Source organism: Rutilus rutilus (assembly GCF_951802725.1).
Source record: "Rutilus rutilus genome assembly, chromosome: 16".
NCBI classification, from domain to species: Eukaryota; Metazoa; Chordata; class Actinopteri; order Cypriniformes; family Leuciscidae; genus Rutilus; species Rutilus rutilus.
In genome coordinates this window covers 7,572,099-7,594,127 of record NC_140224.1, presented here as the reverse complement: position 1 = coordinate 7,594,127, position 22,029 = coordinate 7,572,099, and the positions used below count along the sequence as shown (strand labels likewise).

At 36.5% G+C, this 22,029-nt stretch overlaps 1 protein-coding gene across 1 annotated transcript in view; it reads right to left on the bottom strand.

The window, feature by feature from the left end:
• Positions 1-21,659, bottom strand: part of arid5b (AT-rich interaction domain 5B) — a 108,357-nt gene extending 86,698 nt beyond the window's left edge. Inside the window, exons 1-3 of the mRNA XM_084434013.1 lie at positions 21,596-21,659; positions 21,093-21,347; positions 7,896-8,130 (exon numbers count right to left, since the gene is read on the bottom strand). Of these exons, the coding sequence (XP_084290139.1) occupies positions 7,896-8,130; positions 21,093-21,347; positions 21,596-21,616 (511 nt within the window). The 5' untranslated portion in view covers positions 21,617-21,659. The remainder of the gene's footprint in view (positions 1-7,895; positions 8,131-21,092; positions 21,348-21,595) is intronic.
• Positions 21,660-22,029: the final 370 nt, after the last annotated feature.

Below are 22,029 nucleotides of genomic sequence, written 5' to 3'. Positions count from 1 at the left end.
CCCACTTCACAGTTTTGGAAACTTTGGCTCCGGTGCCTGGATTCAGTCAGAGAACAGCGATATAAGAAGATCAGAGAGCTCTAATGGACAATAAGCCCTGTAAACTTCCAGCAGGCTTGCCAGTAAGAAAAACATGATGTTTAGAAAAAACGAAGAAAGAAATAATCGCTGGATTGAGAGCAGAATAAACAGAGCAATCTAATTCAGTTTAAAGAGAGTGAAGCACAGACATTCCTTTCTGTAATGAGGATTATTCAAATATCAAAGCGTCTTTTCATTTGCTTTGGCGAGATGGTGACGCTGTCTTTTTAGAAAAGATGTATAGCAAATGCTGAAGCAAGTCTCTTTTTCGGCGCTCTGTGTAAAATATTACAACAATGTACACGGCAATATGCTCTACATACATAATAATGCATTTTGTTATGTGCGCCTCAAATATAGGACGCAATTTCCTGCCCACAATCTCCATGTAGCAACATCATTTGTATTTAGTCCGGAATATATTACCCTGGCTGTGAAAGCTAACGGGTCATCTGTTTTACTCTCCTTCGCATTAGCCTCGCTCTCCCTGCCAGTGTCAGCACAATGTGGATTGCCTTTTTCAGGACATGAAAATGAAAGTCTCATAGATTCTTGTCACAAATCAACTGTAGAATTAATGTTTTTGACATGAATGTCATTTAGCAGAAAGATTCACGCCAATAACCACAGCGTGCAACGAGCCAAAAGCTGTCTTTAACAGAGATCCACAGAGAAAGAGGCTCCACATACAAATACAGGCAGAAAAGATGAAAAAACATGCCACTTTTAGCACTGCAGGATGGATGGATGGATGGATGGATGGATGGATGGATGGATGGATGGATGGATGGATGGATGGATGGATGGATGGATGACTCAAAGTGAGATGGATGGGTGGATGGATGGATAGACAAATGAATAAAAGTGGGATGGATGGATGGATGGATGGATGGATGGATGGATGGATGGATGGATGGATGGATGGATGGACAAATGAATCAAAGTGGGATAGATAGATAGATAGATAGATAGATAGATAGATAGATAGATAGATAGATAGATAGATAGATAGATAGATAGATAGATAGATAGATAGATAGATAGATAGATAGATAGATAGATAGATAGATAGATAGATGAATCAAAGTGGGATGGATGGACGGATGGATGGATGGACAAATGAATAAAAGTGTGATGGATGGATGGATGGATGGATGGATAGATGGACAAATGAATCAAAGTGGGATAGATAGATAGATAGATAGATAGATAGATAGATAGATAGATAGATAGATAGATAGATAGATAGATAGATAGATAGATAGATAGATAGATAGATAGATAGATAGATAGATAGATAGATAGATAGATAGATAGATAGATGGATAGATGGATGGATGGATAAATTAATCAAAGTTGGATGGATGGATGGATGGATGGATGGATGGATGGATGGATGGAAAAATGACTCAAAGTGAGATAGATACATACACAAAGACAAACGGACAGGCCAATACATAAATAAATCTTCGTTTTATATTGGATATACAGTATTCTGTCACGTTGTTCAGCTCTATTGTTCATTTACGGGGCCTGTAATTGAGCAGGTACTTCACACTAAGTTAATGCAACTTAAGTTTACATTAAGGTAACTCAAACTCAAACTCATCCACCATGAAAGAGTAGTCACTTGGATCACCACCCTCCAGGTGCAGCACAAATGATCTCTCAAACGGCACCGAAAATACATTTCCACTTCTCACGCTCCATGCAAATCAACACCTGATCATCGTAAAGACTCCTCATCCGGCGTTGAGTTACAGTATACTCATTATGCCCCATATCATACACAGATAGCACAACAGGGTGGAGTTCTGATCACACGGTGCATCTGATAACACCCAGCCATTGTTCAAAGACAACGACTCGCTCTTCAGCGGCCTTCTTATATATCATACATATATATCGTATTAGTCCGAGAACCTAAATTGAACCCAGTAACTTAAGCGCAGGCTTCTGTGATAGAGTAAACAGACAGATAGCCAGCGCCATCCTTCCAGTGACCTGAATGCTTTTGATGTCGGCAGCCAAAGCAGAAATTAGATTAGATATCGCTACCATCCTGAGAATTAATTTGAGAAATATATCCCAAAGTCAAACTTCATCACTCTGCATAACAAGGCCAGAGGGGAGATATGTTAATTTACGAGATTAAGAATGCATCTAGTCAATTTCAAGTTGTTTTTCCTTTTTTTTTTTTTTTGGTTCAGCTTCAGTGAGAGCCATTAAACCCTTTTCCCTCCATCTAAGACAAATCTGCTTTGAGTTTGTTACTGGGGAAATGAAATGTGACTTAAAAACTAATTGCTGTCACTCGACGCTTGTTTTGCAACCTAAATGAGCACTTGCTACAAGACCGATATATTACAAGATATTAGGCGCTTATTGGGCTTATCTGCAAACTTATTCCAAAATATCTCCTCCGTTAACTGGAAACACGGCCGTGATCCCTTGCATACTCTTGAAATGTGTAGCTGCAGTGAAAGTGATATTTTTGAAAGCCACAAAAAGCATTTAGCTGGAGAGGGCGGAACCAAAACGGAACATCATTAAATCTACAGCACTTTCAAGGGCAGTCCAAAGATCTGCATTATTATTATGCAGCGTCCCAGAGCGCTCTGACAGGAGCCTAATATGGCAGAATCCTTATAGCTATCCTCCCGTTTCCCTCGGGACGCGGCTAAAATTATTGCAGTCCCTCTATCGAAAGCACAGAGCAAAGCAGGACCTTTTAAAACCTAATTATTGCAGGCATCACAAATCAGAACTCAAAGGATATGCCAGATTTCCAGAGCCGTTCACGGATGGCAAAATACATTTGCAGTAGAGGTGCTAAACAATGTTTCAATTCATTACAAACATTTAAATTTTTTACATCCCCTCACAATCACAGCCAGTCTTTTGCTGGCTGTCGTCCACATACCAGACTGTGAAAAACCCTGTTTTAATTATTAATACGCTCCCTATTTGTACAGTTGAACAATCTGCTTTTTATTTGATATCATTTACAGCCAAACGGCTTTTTTATTTTACACCAGCAGGAGCGCGGTGCTGTTTCAAGAGTGACTGACACAATTTTCATATCACCTGAAGACAGCTTTCCTTCTTAACTTGAGAAAGGGTGCGTTAAACCGCTCCAGGTCAAAGATTAAAACGCACAACATGTCGGTGAATCATTCTCCTCCTCAGCCCAAATTCATTTCATAACCACCTCTGATCTCATATTAAAAATCAAATGAGTTTACTCTGTGACCCCATCATTTATTTATGTAAATGTATTTCAGCTTTCACTAATAACGGACGTTAATGCACAAAGGTCAGTTGATGGGATAGTTCACTCAAAAATTATTCTGTGATCATTTACCAATTTTTTCCATGCAATTGCAATTAAAGGGGGCTGAAGCTTCAAAAGATTTGTCTGATTCAATTCACAAGTTAAATTCCGTCAAAGCGCTTAAAGTCGGCATGAGACAGAAGTTGTGTTTTCTTCGCTATTGTGACGTATATCCAAGTGAAACGACTTCTTGAGCAAGACATTTTTTTGTACGTATGGCGGGATGTTATTTTGTCCATTTGATCGTTCTGATTTACTATTGGTCGATCTCATGTGAGTGACAGATGCCATGCCCTCATGCCAGTAAACACATCATCAGAAAATTATGTGCACGGATAATTTAATTGTAATAAATCCTGTAAGCTATACCATAAAAAATAAGAATTGCTCATTTTTATTTCATGGTGACTAATAACACATTGGAGGATATTATCAGTGAATAATGGCTTAATTTCTGTTTGTCACACAAAGCTATTATATGACTTCATCATAAGACTGAATATAGCTCCAGTCCCTATTCATTGTGATTCCATGAAAATAATAGGCAGTACAGTTCTCAAATTTCACTTTTTGTGTTCCATGGAAGGAAGAAATTCATATGGGTTTGTAACAATAGAGTGAGTAAGGGTGTGTTCACACTTGTAGTTCGGTTCGTTTGGTCCGGACCAAAAAAACAAAACATTTAGGCCTAGTCCTGGTCCTCTTAGCGTTCACATTGGCATTTTAACACCGAACCAAAAGATACCGAACCTAAAGGCACAGGGATATGTTCACAACCTGATTGGTCGGCTTTTATTGCGTGTATTTCGTGACGGAACTTACTGAACATCCAAAACAATATTGTGTGCTGGGATAAATGCGCTCGTTGTACGTGCATAGCCTACATATGATGGTATATTGACCAGATGAGAACTCGTGAAGAGCTTATAAAATCCCTCCATCACACACACAAACGAAAATCTGCTGTGAGGAGACGCTGTTCTGATGCCTGTACCGAACTGTGATGGGCAACATCACGACTATGACGAGAAAAAAAAAGGTATGCTTCAGCATTCTGTCCTTTTAAGGGTCACATCTCGTGACATCATGTCCTGTTTTTAGTTCGTTTACATGTCTTTGGTCTGTGTTGCGTTCATATTTCACTCCAACCGGACCAGAGTTAGTTTGGAACCGGACCGAGACCCATCTTGTTTGTTGCGCATCAGCGTTCACACTTATTCAAATGAACCGCACTAACAGAGCAATCACAACAGAGTTCGTTTTAATCAAACCAAACGTGCCAAGTGTGAACACCCTAAATGACAACAAAAACTCTTTCTTTTTAATTGACAGAGTAAGTCCGATACTGAAAAGGCTGCTGTTTCGAAAGGAGTTCCGTGCCAGAATATTCCGCTTACCAAGTGGATCTCGAGTAAATCCATTTACCATCCTGACAACACAAACACTCTCATATCTACTCATTAAAAAGCGACTTATTAACATTACAAAAATGCGCACACTCACAATACAGAAAGAAATAATAAGGTTGCAGGACTGACAGCGAATAAATCACAGATCTTTTTGTGCAGCTATTGATTGTCATTCACAGCTGTAGCCTGCACATAAGCAACAGTGACAAAGCATCCATTATTGATTCTTCTATCTCATAGGAACCTCATACATCAGCCCACTTGAGAGCACGTTTGCCTCCACGCTTCCAAACAAAGCAGTATGCAAATTCCAGTAACTGGCAAAGTAAAAAAGATCCATCCACTAGTGCTGCATAATTATTATATACACCAAATTGAAGGGGGTGATATGTATATTTAGCCCTTCAATGGCTTTTAACCTGCTTGAGAACTGATTCAAATGTTATGCACTGAAAATGGATTTTTCAGGATTCTGCAATATGATTCTGCCTGATACAAAGACAGAGTCTGCAGAATCGTGGAAATCCCTGGTTGGCCTTTCTGACTGCTTGATATAGCTAAAACAATTATCTTGATATTTCCTGCCTTTAACGTGATTTTCTTTAGTTCTATATGACCTTGATTTTTATGGATTTGTTCTTTCAGTCATGAGAATCATTTCAACCAAACAACCATTGTAGCCAAGCAGATTCAGAAAATCTAGTTTGGAATAATAAAGACATCCCACACTTTTTCACTAAATTAACAATTAAATTTTTTGAATTTCCATTTATATTGACCAATATAATAATACTATTGTAATAACTATAACCAACACCTACATACATTTTTTACTGAAACCTTCTTAATAAAAGTAAGTAAAATGCCACTTTAGTGAAGATTTTTGAATAATGACAAACAAATAACTAATCACATAACTAATAACTGTGGCTTTTTGTCTGTTAGCTTTAAAGCTAAAAACTGTGTGTTAAAATCGTACTCCTCAACATTGATGGAATAAACAGCCCGATCTCACGGGAAAACGTACAAATTCTACGAGGTGGCTTATTCAAAAGAATTCATACGACCTGACTCGTACGAATTAGTACGATTTTTGCAAAATCGTACATATTTTACGAATTGGCCAATTCGTATGAATTCATACGAATGACCTACCCCTGACCCCGCCCCTAAACCTACCCATCACGTGGGTTTAGACAAATCGTACAAATTTGTACGAGTGAGGTCGTACGAATTAGTACGAATTAGCCAACTTTTCATCATTCGTACGAATTCGTACGAATTGGTCGTGAGATAGCGTTGGAATAAATTGCAATAGAAAAAAAGAAGCTTTTTCTCTTCTGGGAAAACAGACCAAAAATATTGATGACTCATCCTGCACTCAGGGGCGTAACCAAATGTTTGTCCAATCAAATGCCCTCTAGAATGAGATCACATGTTTGCAACTTAAATTAAACTAAAGCCTATTGGCTATTTAAAAAATCCTTAAATACTGTATGTCCTGCCCAAATTTCCTGTTTCACATCAAGCTATTTTCTTAACACTTCATTAACACTGAACAAAATAAAAAATGTTTTGTCAAATAACACTTAATAAAAATAGTATGTGAAATGATATTCACAGCGAGGCTGAATTTTAAATCACTAGCAAAACCACTGTGAATCACCGAGCCAAAGCCAAAATGACATATTTATATGGCACACAACTATATACACAAACTAGTAAAGAACTCTTAGATTACAAAGGTTGCAAATATAACAAATCATGTGATATCATTATGTCAACAGCTAATAAAAGAAACATATGCAATTTTTTATTGTATCTCCTTCATAACACAAAATGGAGTTTGACCCCGTTTTGTTAAGCTATAAAGCACACACGATCATTGCTGTTTATAATACATAAAATATACAAAGCATGAGCAAATGTTTTGTTTTTATAAGGGTTTTTGATTGGCAAAATTGAGCTGAAACGAAACGTATAATGCTTTGATAAATCAGATCCTTCAGAGCAATCATGCAGGAAGCGTAATCACGCTGGGTGTGATCCGTCTGCACATTAATGAGCATTTATACACCATATTGTTCCCAGATAATGAGAGACACAAACAACCAAAGAAGGAAAAAGCACAGAGGGAGATGAATACAGGGGCGACACCCTGCCTGTTTAAACAAGTGTCATTCTCAAACACTTTCTTGCTGTGTCTTGTACAATCGCTTAAGTTTCTACTCACTGTAAAAAAAATAGGTTTGACGCTCATAAAAAGAAACATTCAAGCCGTGTCATTATCAAAGCCTGCAGGCAGTTGGTCACGACAAACAACACATTATTTTCTCAAATGTTACTTTTTGGGTGTTTTTGTCTTTTATGCTCTCCAAGCTTGCATTTATTCGATTGAAAATCAGTTATCATTAATTATTATTGGTGCTCAATTATTAATAATGGTTCTTATTATCAGTGTTGAACCGTTTTTGCTGGTTAATATTTTTGTATTTACTGTCACTTTTGATCCTTGCTGAGTAAAAATATAATTTTTTACTTCTCCCAAACTTTTGAATGATAAGAGTATCACAGTTTTCACAAAAAAAAAAAAAACATTGATAATAAAAAGAAAAGTTTCTTGAGCACAAAATCAGCATATCAGAATGATTTCTGAAGGATCATGTGACACTGAAGACTGGAGTAATAATGATTACCGTCGCAGGAATAAATTTCATTATTAAATATATTTAAATAGAAAACTTTTCATTTAAACTGTAATAATATTTCACAATATTATTGGTTTTACAAATCAAATAAATGCAGCCTTGGTGAACATAAAAGACTTCTTTATTACAATCTTGAATGAGAGTTTAAGATTTGTGCAATTAAACGTTCACAGCAGGTCTTTAGATGTACGTGAATCTCTCTCCGCGTGTTCTTTCAAGAGGAAATGATTGAAATAAAGAAACCAGACGTAATTAAAAACATTAAGCCTATGGAATCAGAATCACGGATCAGAAACACCAGAACCACTAACCGGTACGTCTCATGTGTGTGAACTGTGAGGTATGAGAAATCATGCTGTATACCGAGTTCAGCCTTCTCTTTGAGGACGTCCTTGAAGTTGAGGCCGCTGTTGAGCGTGGACTCTCTGTATTTGTGCAGCGCTTCTCTCTGGCCGTTCTTGCCGAGCTCCTTCAGCACGGTGGGTTTCAGGGGTATGGCCCGCAGACCCTTCTTCCAACTCCACAAATCCGCCACTGTCCATTTCACCAGATCCTCCAACTTCACAATGACTTTCTCTGAGACGGCGATAACTTCATCCTGTCAAGACACAAATGCAAAATGAGGAAGGACACAGGTGCGGTAAAAGTGGCTGAAAGAGGAACCAGGCAAAACATGGTAAAATTCCTAAAACATTCACCAAATTGTGGCCACCAAACTACATGATTACACTAAACAACCAATATAAAAAAAGGGGTGGGAAATAAAACAGGGTATAATATCATTGAAAGGAACCTCATTACTGTGCGTCAAGATTGTAGTCTCTTGAAATATCTGATTTGACCTTGTGTTTTCCCCAACATTTTTAAATGTATCAATTAATGATTCATGATATTTGCACCCTAACCCTAACTTTATACTTAAATATATTTTAAAGTGTAACTTATTGCTTATTCAGCATCTTTACTCCAGTCTTCAGTCACATGATCCTTCAGAAATCATTCTAATATGCTGATTTGGTGCTCAAGAAACATTTATTATTATTACCGATGTTTTTGCTGCTTAATATTTTTGTTTAAAACCATGATACACTACCATTCAAAAGTTTGGGGCAAGTACGTTTTTTAGTTTTTTTAAAGAAATTAATCATATTAAATTAATCAAAAGTGGCATGATTAAATACATTTACAATGTTATAAAAGACTTTGATTTAAAATAAATAAATGATCATTTTAACTCTCTCTCTCGCAAAACTATTTTCAACACTAATATTGTTATTATTATTTAATTGAGCATCAATAATAAGTTTGAAATAAATTACATTTTACAATATATTAAAAGAGAATTTTTATTATTATTATTGTAATAATATTACAAAATATTAATGTTTTACTGTGTGTTTGATCAAATAAATGGAGCCCTAGTGAACATAAGGACTTTTTTCAAAATCTTCAAAATTCTTATTCCAAACTTTTGACCAGTAGCGTATATTTAAAAACGGTTAAAACGGGATAAAACATTTTTTAATAGCATTTAATTCAACACTTTTTGCTCTGATACCAAAATTGGCACTGAGAACCGAAAATGTTTTACTGGTATTGGTACCGACTACTGAAATTGACAACCCTAGTGTACAGTCCTAAAGATTGGATTTGAACATTTGGGATAACAGTGCACAGCCTAGGATAAAAGACAAAAAGCACAGCCCTTACTGCAGTCATTTCTTCCTTTTAATATACATCTTGCGCAAGTTGCAATTCAAAATGTTGTCGAAATTTGGATTGCAATTCCATTTTAATGCGTCAGAACATCATTACAATGTCTTTGCCAAGCAGACTTGTTTGCATTATTCGCTTATAAAGTGAAGTAAGAGCTTTGCTTGTGACCTGGCATGGGATAACAGACCAGTCCCAGTTATACAGGGAATCTGGGGAACAGATGCGTTTGTATTTGGCAGAGCCCTGGATCATGCACTTCTGACTGACCGTACAGCATGCTGAGAAAATTCACTGAATGCTTCCTTCGCATTGTTTGGCTTCGTTTCCCCAAGCTTGACCCAATAAAGGCGAGCATAGATCAGAGGGAATACCTGCTCTGCGACACTGGAATATAGTTCATATCTGCTGGATCTGCAGGCAGCAACAACTTTCTGCTGAACAGACCATGTCTAATTACGTCCTCTTTAAGTAGGGCTGTTTCTTTTTAGGTTTCAGTTTTTTTTTTCTTGGTTCCAAAGAATAGGTCCCATTGTCATGCTGTCATAGGCAAACAATTTATCTCTCGCACAGACAGCGTAATGGGATGAAAATGGAACTTTACTTAACCGTAACATATGAAAAGGTTTATAAAGTTACCAAGAAGGGGGTTTGGCCTTAATAAAAGAAGCTAATGGAAGGATATGAACGCGTTATCTGAGATTTCCTTGCAACAGGGCATACATGCATTCCTCTAGGTTTACATACCATTCCACTGCAACGAATATTGCAGTTAAAACCAGTTGATCTCAACTGGTGGGTTGTGATCCAAAAAAATGGAAAAGCAAGAAGGATAAACATACCAAGGGAAAAAAATAAACATACTAAATCCAAACAATAAAATGCCACTAACTATAAAATTGTGCATAGTAAGGATGGCATAAAAAAAATGTTATTTTGTTTACTTTTAATTTTGGTGCTGTGTTAGACTGCAGCTTCAATTTAAAATCAGGGACCTGAAGCAAACCTATATGAGAACCACTAGTTTAAGTTTAAATGACCTTTTCTTAACCACTACGGGTGTAAATGGAAACCATGCGGCCCTCAAGATTGCACACCTCCAAATGTTTGCAGCAGAAAAATGAATCTAGCCTCTTCATAATGACCATCTGAGCGCAGAGGTATTTGTTTTCACGCACCTATAAAACTAAGTGGGTCAAACACTGTTAATCCTGTCGGCGACACAGCAAAACTTTACTATAAGATCATGTGTCCCGCTCCGCCGCTTTGAAGCTCTGACTGCGCCCTGCTGCTTTGATCGAAACATCGCTTCGTGTAAATTCATTTAGGAGGAAACAAATAAAACAATAAAAAGATGAACAGATTGCTTTCTATTATTAAGTGATGTTAAGAGAAAAATCAATCAAAGCCTTTAGCAGGTTTCCTTGCATTACTTTTGGAAATACACTCGCCTCCTTTTAATTACACTTTAAGAGTATTTAAGAAGCAGAGCTTAGGGTTGTAGACGGCGAAGGCCCTCAACCAGAGTCACGCTGAGCCCGTCTCACTCCGTTGATTCAGGGGTCAGCTCAAGAATTCCCAGGTCACCGCAGATTTGTACACCTGCTTGCATGTCCATTTAATTATTGACCTGCTAACGTGAAAAAGGGGCCTTGCGGATCCTTAGGAAGTCTTTTTAAGTCTAGTTAAAAGTTAAATCAAGTATTCAGCTTGAATAATTACTCTGAGCTCAAACTAGAACTAGGCGATACAGCACAGAAAAATTTGACAAAAAACAAACAACCTTTTATACTTTTCACTTTAACTAATAGATAGATAGATAGATAGATAGATAGATAGATAGATAGATAGATAGATAGATAGATAGATAGATAGATAGATAGATAGATGATCAAAGTGAATCAAAATGGATATTCCCAAATGAATCAAAGTGTGATGGATGGATGGATGGATGGATGGGGATGGATGAATGGATGGATGGATGGATGGATGGATGGATGGATGGATGGATGGATGGATGGATGGATGGATGGATGGATGGATGGATGGATGGATGAATGCAGCGCCACACAAGTTTTTTTAGCTAGTTTCAGCCCGACACAGTTATCATTTTCACGTCCTGCGCCACGTTGTTACAAATGAAGACTATTCTAATGACACAATCGTTGGGAAACTTAATAACCAAATAAAATATCCTTTTAAACATTATATTACATATATTATTTGTCAAATATTCAAAATATATCACCTAGCCAAGCTCATTGTCACACCTAACATAGAAAACTCTAAGAAAATGGCACCAGTCTGCAGATTTAAATGAATATATCAAAATAGAAAGGCAGGAAAGGCATAAGCTTATGTTCAATCTAATTCATGTTCAATTTAATTTATGTTAATCATTGATTTTGATAATGAAAACACCCAGAGATTCTCTTAATACCTGTTAATATTGGATGTCCCTAATTACTATGCATATAAACAACAGACGCTAAGACGACAGCTAAATTGTACATGGTTAACATTTACTAATATTCCTATCACAATTGAAGCACACTTAACTTAATGCTACGAACACAATTTTATATCATGCTAAAATAATAGAAATCACAATAAAGCTATTTTCCCTGTGAATTCAATTCAAACTGCTTATATATTACCATATGCTAAGCCCTATGGATATTCTAGTGAAATAAATCTGTTACAAATGAAAGCTACTTTATCTCATTTGATCATTTTCTTTATTTGTAGAGTAAATAAACCAAACTCAGCTGGCAAAGATCACTTAAAAAATACATTTGATTTCTCCCTTTAGGTAAACTTTTACAGACCTTAATCCTTAACTGGCATCCAGCTAAAAGTACCTAAGTTTAGACACAAATTGTCACTGTTTATCTTCTCATCTCAAAACTCCAGTGTTGCATTAAAACGTCTGTTTTGAACAATCACAACGAAGACGAGACCCGTGGCTCCATCCTGCCGCAATTAGCACAGTCGCTGTCAAAGAGGCATGAACTGATTCAGAAATATCTTGCAGATGTGCAACTGAAATCTCTCCTGAATCAAATTCAGTTCCTTTTACAACACGCCAACAAAAGCCGTTTGTTTGAATGTGTCGAGCGGCGTGCTGATTGGACGTGGAAGAGCAGCGCTGCTTCAGAATGGGCCGACCTGAAATATGATGACACCGCCTTACAAAATTAAACCCATTTGTCATGAAACGCGAGAGCTTTGAAAGACAACGCAAATGTTTGCTCATAATGCTCAGATGAAGGTTTAAGAAAACAAGAAATATCAATGTCAACCACACTAAAAAGTTCAAATAATCATGTTTTAACAAACGAGTGTCACTATTCAGATTTAGTGCCTAAAATGACTAGTCGTTTATCAACTAAGGTGGAGTATTTTAGCTCAATTTCTTTCTCCCTACTTAATATTTTTGGCAGTGGTTCTTAGAATGGGATAAATTCAGAGACGAAAAGAGGCTTTGTGAAGTATGTTGTGCTTTGGCACACCGTTATACTGCCAGCACGGTAAAGTCTCCAAATCTACCGTATGCTACAGTACAATACATTTCAAGACATTTCCAATAACCCATCATGAGCAATTAATGTTACTTATTATGCATAATCCAAAGTTACTTATTATGCATAATATAAACTGAGTAGGGAAAGTGAATGGTGACAAAGATTGTCCCTGGTCCCCACTTTCACTGTAAAAGTGCGCCCACATTAGCAACATTTTGGAACAACTACGAGAGCAAAAAGATCCATTATCTATATTGTAGCGACGTATGAAGCACAGCTCACACAGAAGTCACTTTCTGTTGGTCAGTGTTTCAAATCTGCATGTCCAACTTGAACCCATCAAGAAATCTGCGTAGGGAAATCTTTCACTCTCACTAGGACTGAAATCATGATTGACGAAAAACCATGCTAAAAATTCCTTTCATATTTCAATTATCATTAAATCTGTACATACTTTTAAGGAACGTATGAATTAATTAATTATATTAGCATATAAGGGGGAAACCCGCCTACAGAAAAGTTTAGATGGCATTTGCTTTTCATCTTCCCTCATGTATTGTGTAATGCCTTATAAAGTAGTGTTACCGTGGAAACAGCTCTACTGTTCCATAAGCGCCATCTACTGGCAGAGAGTGGATTTACATTTTCATTCAGCCTGTCTGTGGTCTTTGTTCAGACCGATGCAAAAATCGGACCAAAAATATCAACACTTTGGAAATTAAGGTAACCTATGCCGAATTGAAGTAGATAAAATACCAACAAAACAAAAAAACGCTGGTGGGGAAACTTTGGAATAATTAAGATAAAAAGTCTTTTATGTTCACCAAGGCTAATTTATTTGATCAAAAATACAGTAAAAACTGGAAAAAAAGAACATTATTAGTGAAATATTATTATTAAAATTTAAAAGAACTTTGATATATTTATATTTGATATATTTTAAAATGTCTTTTAATCCTGTGATGGCAAAGCCGAATGTTCAGCAACCATTAACGTGTTATTTTAAATTATAATTAGCTATGTCACAGCATTACTGTTTTACTGTATTTTTGATTTAAAAAAAGACATGCATTCTTGATGAGAATAACATATATATATATATATATATATATATATATATATATACAGAAAACATTTTAAAAATCTTAATAACTCCAAACTTTTGACGAGCAGCGCATGTTCCACACAACAAATAAAGTCAGAGGGAATACGGTAATAAAAAAAAGGGATATTCCCTTTAACTCCGCCTACTAGTCACCACACAGTCAATTACGAAAATATGTACTTCAGCACATCCCTAACTGCCACGGGAAAGTAAATAACATGTTACGGAATGTTACCTACAAAAGGAGTGCTGATTTCATTTGAACTGTAAATTTGTCTTAGGGATTCAAACACAAACATGGACAGATGCCAGGCAGCAGAGATGTGTCTGGATCTCTGCCACGTGCTTCCTGCACAACTCCCAATCTCCAGGTTTGTAATTCACATAACAGCTGAAAGAAGCAACTAATAAGACATTAGCGCCCTTCCCTGGATCCTTTGATGTCACCGGCACTCAAAAACAGGATATTTGCAAGCGAATTTGCACACGCAGCCATTTACACATGGTCTATAAATGCACAGCACTGGAGGTTTCATATGGATATGTAAACTATGCCTGTTAGACAAAGTGCACAGTGCTTGCTGGAATCTGATCTGGAATCTATTTATAAACCACCAACCCCATTTAGTTCTGCTCTTATGTCACATAAATGCTATTCAAGAGTATTGCCAGTGCGGAGTCTGTCGACACAGCGTTAAAACCCCTCTCTCTCTCTCACACACACACACACTAAAACAATGATATTACGAGCTAAGGGACGGACTCTAGAACAACTGGGTCCAATTAAACCCTGAAAAACTGTGAGAGCAGTTGCCAAAACAATTCCTCCCTATAAAATGACACATATTTTCTGTGAAATACAGTCACAGATGAAATATTGGCTGAGCTAGGGAGTAGTTCTGCATCTTTATTTCTGAGAAGAGGAAAAAAAGTGTTACGCTTAAGGATAGATTAAACAAGATGAAAGAGGAAATATAATTAGAAACAAACAGATCCGTGTGAAGCCGAGCAGAACGGCAGTGTTAGAGAGAGAGTACAGTGAGACTGTACGCCTAAGAATTTGTTGGCCCAGGAGGGTTCGATTAAAAAAAATCAAAAACTGCACGTCTTCACATGCAGGAGTGTTATGTTGCCCTCTCTAGGCACAAACTCTAAGTGTTAAATTTTATCGGCCGGCTGCCAGAAAGAGATCACTCCAGGCCTGTTGCTGTTTCAGCCACTGTTATCCTTCTAATGAATGACTAACCCCGGCCAGAAGGGAAATTACATCACCTGGGTGTAGAAACAAAAAGGCAAAAGCAGAGTGGCCCTGTTAGTGTTTTATCACACAACTGTACTCGCATACCTTCCTGTTTGCATACATGCGTGCTAAACATTAGCACATTGCAGTAGTCTTTGCAGTTGAGCATTCAAATAAGACAGAATGCTGATCAAGTGTTCAAACAGTATAGATTCAGAGGAACCCAGATCAGTGGCTCTCCAGCTCGCTTCAGGCTTTTACAATAAACATCAAGCAGCGGTTCAACACAGCGTCAATATCGTTTAGCGCACATAAATGTCAGACTGAAATTAAAAATGAAAGATTTACATTCATTAATCTAACATTTGATAATTATTAGTAAAAATAGCAAACTAATTACAAATTAAATTATAATTGTTTTAATTATTGCAATTTATTATAATTATTATAACAAGTCTTATAATAATATAATTGCACAATATAATGATTATAATAATAATACATTTTATAATAATAAACTCAAGTAACGTCTAGAATGTTTGTTTTCCTTTCAGGTATGCAATATAAAAGTAGCTTATTTTGTTATAATAATAATAATATATAATAATAATAAAAAAAAAATATTTTGTGTGTATATATATATATATATATATATATATATATATATATATAAAAATAAATTGTATACATACATATTGAAAATATGTTAAATTATATTAAATTATGAAATTTATTTAATTAAACATTTGATTTATTCATACATAAATTATATATATATATATATATGTGTGTGTGTGTGTATGTGTGTGTGTGTTATATTATATTATAAATTATTTGATTTTATATTTTATTATTATTATTATTCAATAATTTATATTCTATATATTCTATATATAAATATTCTATACATATATGTATATAAATCAAACTGGTACATAGAAGACGGGCAGAGGCTTCACACACACTTAATACCACGTAGATCGGAAAAAGTCTGACTGAACAGTTGGAACTTAAATACAAACACAGATGAACACTGATTAACAGAACACAGGTGATACAAATAACGATGATGGCTAAACAGGTGACAAAACTGAACTGATGATGACAGTAACCATGGATACAAAGGAGTGGCAGGAAAACAGAACAAAGGAAGACATGTGACTAATGAAAACAAATTATATTATTTTACATTATAATATATTAAAATATTATATTATAATAATCCTACATTATTAACTTATATTACATATGTATAAAGTTAATAATGTATAATTAAATTAATACGTGTAAAAACATCAAACTAACCAATAATAACACACCAATGTAGTCTGGGTCATATTTTCTTTTGTAGCTTCCGTGGATGCAACCTCAGCATCTATCTAATTTGGCTAGTATTTTAAATTTGCATAAAAATACTGCATTTCCTCTGACATTTTAAAAGTTCTTCCACCCTACTTATCCACCATTAAATTCTAAGTTGCACTATTATTTGCATTTAGCGCAGTTTTTCTGCATGCTCTTTGCGACCCTATAAGAACAAATCTGTGACCCGTTTCTGGGTCATGACCCATCCACTGACTTTGTTCTCGTAAATAGGAAACATGTCTGTTATTGTACTATTAACAGCATAGCGCAGCCTCTGCAAACGCATGGCAGTTTCTATGATAGCTGATTAACTTTATCAGCGGTCGCTAGGGTTATTCGCTGCAAATGCAAATGTAATTTAATTGGACAATCTGCTGAGTGCATCTGAGGCTGGCGAGTTGTGAAGCTCACATTACTGCAGGTGCTTTGGCTGACACTTAATCACATTGTTATTTAAATTCACCATGTCTCATTTAGCAACTACACTGGGAATGCACAAAAGAGTGGCGAACATTCTTCACAGTTTTTCACACAATACTTGTTAGGACATGTGTAAAACACTACACTTCATACTCAATATTACAACAAATAAGATATGCACAACATTGCAGAATTTCAATGAACACTTTTACACAACATTAACTCTAGCTATAATGCAATGAAAATGAACAAAGCTGAGGGTGTATTTTTGGAACTGACATGCTTCTGTTAATCGGTCAATTAGACAGTTTAATGGCCAAATATTGTCTGATTAGTACTCAGTACGCTCTTAGAAAAAAGGCTCAATGGGGTTCAATACAGAACCCTATGGTTCTTGATGCTTTATGAACGCTTTAAGCCAAAAAGGTTCAAAACAAGGAGAGATGTCTTAAAAGTGCACTGTTTGATTTTTAGCGGCATCTAGTGGTGAGGTTGTGAATCGCAACCAACAGAAGTTACGGTGGCCGAAAGGAAAAGATGTCGTCGTCTGAGACAGCAGAGAGTAGCGAGTTAAACAATGAGGTTTCTTTACAAAGATAAATGAAGAAATTAGGTTTACTTGATTATTTAGTAAAACGAGATGTTATTGCGAATATTATTGTTACTTGTTCATCATTGTGTCAGTGTTTTATTTGCTGACTTGTGACGAAACGAGTATGTCCGCTTAAGGCTACTGTAGAAACATGTTGGCGCATTTCATTGTAAGGGTGTATATAGATATAAATGGCTCATTCAAAGGTAATAAAAACATTACGGTTCATTATGTAAGGTCTTTATACACCACTGAAAACATAGTTATGTATATGATATTGCATTTCTGTCAACAGATCCTCCTAAATATTACACAATGCACCTTTAAATGATTGCATAACACTTTCGTGTTTAACAGGTTATTTCAATTTTTTCGACTGATAAAGTATGTTTACGAGCTGTTTAATTCATAAAATGTTATTAAAATTAAAGCTAGGGTAGGCAATGTGTTTCATAAAAACTATTTATTATACTGCTTGAAACTCTCTTTACATCCTGATAACCATCAATAATAGACGTGGTCTAAATATAAAAATATATATATATCTTGTGGATGTCTCAGGATCAAAAAAAGTTTGTCCAATCATTGTATTCGGTCCGAATGCATTGATAGGATGCCCTACCTGCCTGTCAACATGTATTTCCATAATTGTACACGTCCTCGGACTCCGAATTATGCAATTCTATGGCAACACCAATGCAGCATTCCGAGGGCTCTAAGTTGTTTTACATTTATTATTATTGTGAAGTTTTTGAGACATGCTTTGAGTAATTTAACGCCTTCTCTCGCGACGCTTTGCAGACTCTGCTCTGTCTGTACGTGTCCATGTGTTTTGAAGGAGGCGTGGCTTTGGAGACACTCTGAAGGGAGGGTGGGATCTTTAAAGCTAGCTTGCTATTGCTAGTCTCTGAAATTGCATACCCTGCCTTTAATTAATTAAAGCTACACTGTGTAATATTTGAAGTTGATTTTTAGCAAAAAACACTTTGTTCTTTCAAAATTATACGTTCTCATTAATGAGTAATCACTTCAACCAACTAATTAAGTATTCTCGTAAGTGTATAATCTGCCATTTAGAATACATACGAGCGAGTCGCATCTTGAAAATACATTAGCCAAAGAGGGACATACCTGGAAATTCAAGCTTCGCTTTTCGCGTTTTTTCACTCAGTGGCACCGTGACGAATGCGAGAGGGAGATTACTCACGACTGCCGGCAGATTTGAAATAATAAGGCCACCGTAGGAGTTAAAACGCCCTCGGAATGGGAGGGGCTAGAAAGTAATATTCAGTTGGTAGTCATAAACTATTTCACCGCTAGATGGGAGAAAATCCTACACAGTGTAGCTTTAAAACTAAACTAAATCCATAAAATGATCCCATGATTGGAACCCTTAAAAGCTTGAAGCGCTAAAAGGTTTTATATAGAACAGAACCTTTTATTTGTGTTAACAATAAGCATATGCTATCACTTCTAAAACTGGTTATTGTTCCCAAAATGGACTAAAAGCTAATGGAATGCGCCATATTCTCAAAACTGTAAAGTGTACCTAAGAGCGGAGCATTGTCCTTGGCTCCCAGGCCGTTTCAAGATCAGCAGTCATGAATGCGTAATAAATTTGAAAAGCAAATAATTGGCATTGCTGCTGAGTGGGGGAAGGGAGGGAGGCCGGTGGCAAGTTGGAAAGAGGACAGAGCTCTGATCAACTGAACAAACAGTGCATTAAGACTAATGCTTTTCCTCAATAACACCTCGTTACATTGTGTAAACACCATGTTTTCAAGGTCGATCCCGGCAACAGTTTATGCTTCCACCTAATATTGATAATAATTCAGCAAAGCAACCTTGACATTTCGACAGGGCTTCACACAGAACCTGTTGATTATTTTGAAAAGGCTATTTGATCCTCCACTCCACGGGGGAGGACAGTAGAACGGTAGAGGTTCACACACAGCAGAATCTCTTTTTGTATCCGGGATCGGTGATTACATGAGCAGTGCAAGATAAAACAGGTACAGACCTTGTTACATTGCCCATGTAAGAACGCAGCTGTGCTGCTTTGTTAAAATAGCAATTGCAACACAATTGATAAACCACAATGAATGGGAAAGCTTTACATTACAGTTTTTACACTCTCAAAAATACTGCTTTTGACAAAAATGTGTTTTACGTGTAGTCAAAAATAACATCGGTTATACAATAAAAATGAGAAATAATATATAAGAAATAAAATGATGATTGGTTTGACTGATATTTTTCACCAATATTTACAATCTACCTTGGTTATCTGGTTAAACGGTTATCAGATATAGTTATATTGTAATCAGTTATATTAAATGGTTATCAGTTATATATCTGTGAGTGTGTGTGTGTAAGCATAAAGAGTATAAATACATAAAGAGTTATTAATATACAGCAACATAACAGAAAAATCTGTTCTTGCCCATCAAAGGGTTCTCTGTAGATGTAATGTGAAAATCATTATTAATAATTAACACATAAAAACAATTGTTATCAGTTAACAATCTCTAATATTAATGACTGCCTCAACCTGACTACATTAGCTTGCACAAACAAAACTCGTGTTTAATGATCAGATCAGGTAGAAACGCCTTTACAAATGCAGTTGTACCTACTTTTTTCACAGTGTACCCTACAGACATCACGTTATTATGATATATAACATTAATATAACCATCTATTACAAAGTAATTACAAGCAACTCCACAACACAATAACATGAATTAGTTATTGGTAATAGCATTTAAACCATACTTAAGTAAATGCACAGCAGCATAAACAAACACAGCATTGTGAACGAACAATGTTTCAGTACATCAAAGGGTTAAATCCCCAGAAAGAATTTTTTTTTTTTTTTTTTTTTTTTCGGGCAAACACATCTCAGCTAATATGTAATGTGAAATGAGGCTGCAGCACTTTGACATAATAACCTTCATAAATGTCACTCGCTCGCTTTAAGGCACAGCAGCTGCTTGATCAGCGTGCCGTTATTAATCAATTCATTGATATTAGTTCACATTAAAACATCTGCCTGAGATATTATACGGCATAACCCGTATATCATTAGCGACGATCAGCGACAGTATACTTTACATCGATCGTGCCCGTGCATTTATTTATTTATTTATTTATTTATTTATTTATGATTTGCCTTGATCTACGCGTCTCATCAGAAGCAACACTATTTTATCAACAATCAGCAGATCGCAACGCCACAACGAGGCGCTTCAGTCGTCAGTTTCCGCACTATTGTAGCCCTATAACAGATGAAACAAGCAAACACACTGATGTGACAACTTCACACAATGGCATCATTCTCATCATCACACGCTGTTTGAAATGCATGCGCTAAACGCTCGTATGCAAATGAGCCGAGGCGAAATGAACACAAGGGTCCACTATGACTGCGTGTCTATTATTAAACGCGATGCATTAGATGTCTTGTGATCAGACAGCGGAATAGATGCGATGCAAAGCCACGCACCGCTCATATTTCATCCCTGCCACAATAAACACATCGCGAAGGGACGGAGCCCTTCATAGAAAGCTGCAAAAGCAAAAGAAATGTGCCATAAATTACCTCTCCGTGAGTGACATTTCTGCCCTGGGGAGTATCTTCTGGGAGAAAATAAAGTTTGGAGCTGGATAGAAGTTGCTTGGTTGTCCTTTCCTCCCATAAGAGCTGTAGTTCTGCTATGCAGATGGGGTCCCCTGCTTTACATCTGACCAGGAAAAAATCACCCAGGGACAAAATTCTCGCTTTGCCTTCAAGGTGAAATCTAAACGCCTTGTAGAAAATGTAAGGTCCGTGCAAACCACAAGGTGAGCCTACCCACTGCGGAAACACAAATAGACATGCCATATTTATATTCAGCAACATTTTATATAACACGGGATCAGAGGCGAGCAAAGCATTCCAGCTGATCACATGATAAATCACATTCTATATAAATATGAATAATAAAATATTAACTTTTGTCGTAAAGTTTCTTCCATTGATTCCCTATCGTAGCATTACGACTAGATGCGTGCGCGCAATAAATTAATTAGACGCAGAAATGAAAGCGGAGTGGATGATATTACCAGGAGTGAGTTGGGCTCCATCTCGTCGCTCTGAATTGATTAAACTCAAACATTCTCTCCAAACTTGTTGGCTTGAATGGATCACCGAAGGTCCTGGAAGGGCAAAATATCAACGCGCGCATCAGCGCGACGACCTTCAATATGAAACCCACACACTGCGAAATTAACTCACCTAAAATGTCCGCAATTGATGTCTAATATTTTTTCAACCTATATTATTTCACTTACGGTCATTTTGGTACATTTTTTGCCACCGCGTGTTCATATTAAATTCGTGAATGCGAACGGAGGCACGTGCATGTGCGGTCTCTCAGACTCCCGAAGTCGTTTTACAAATTCTAAACTCCACTTTCGACGAAACCGGCTACTAATTACGAAACTTCTCAGAGTGTAAGCATGAGTTTTAAATTAAGTGATTTTTCAGATACAAAACG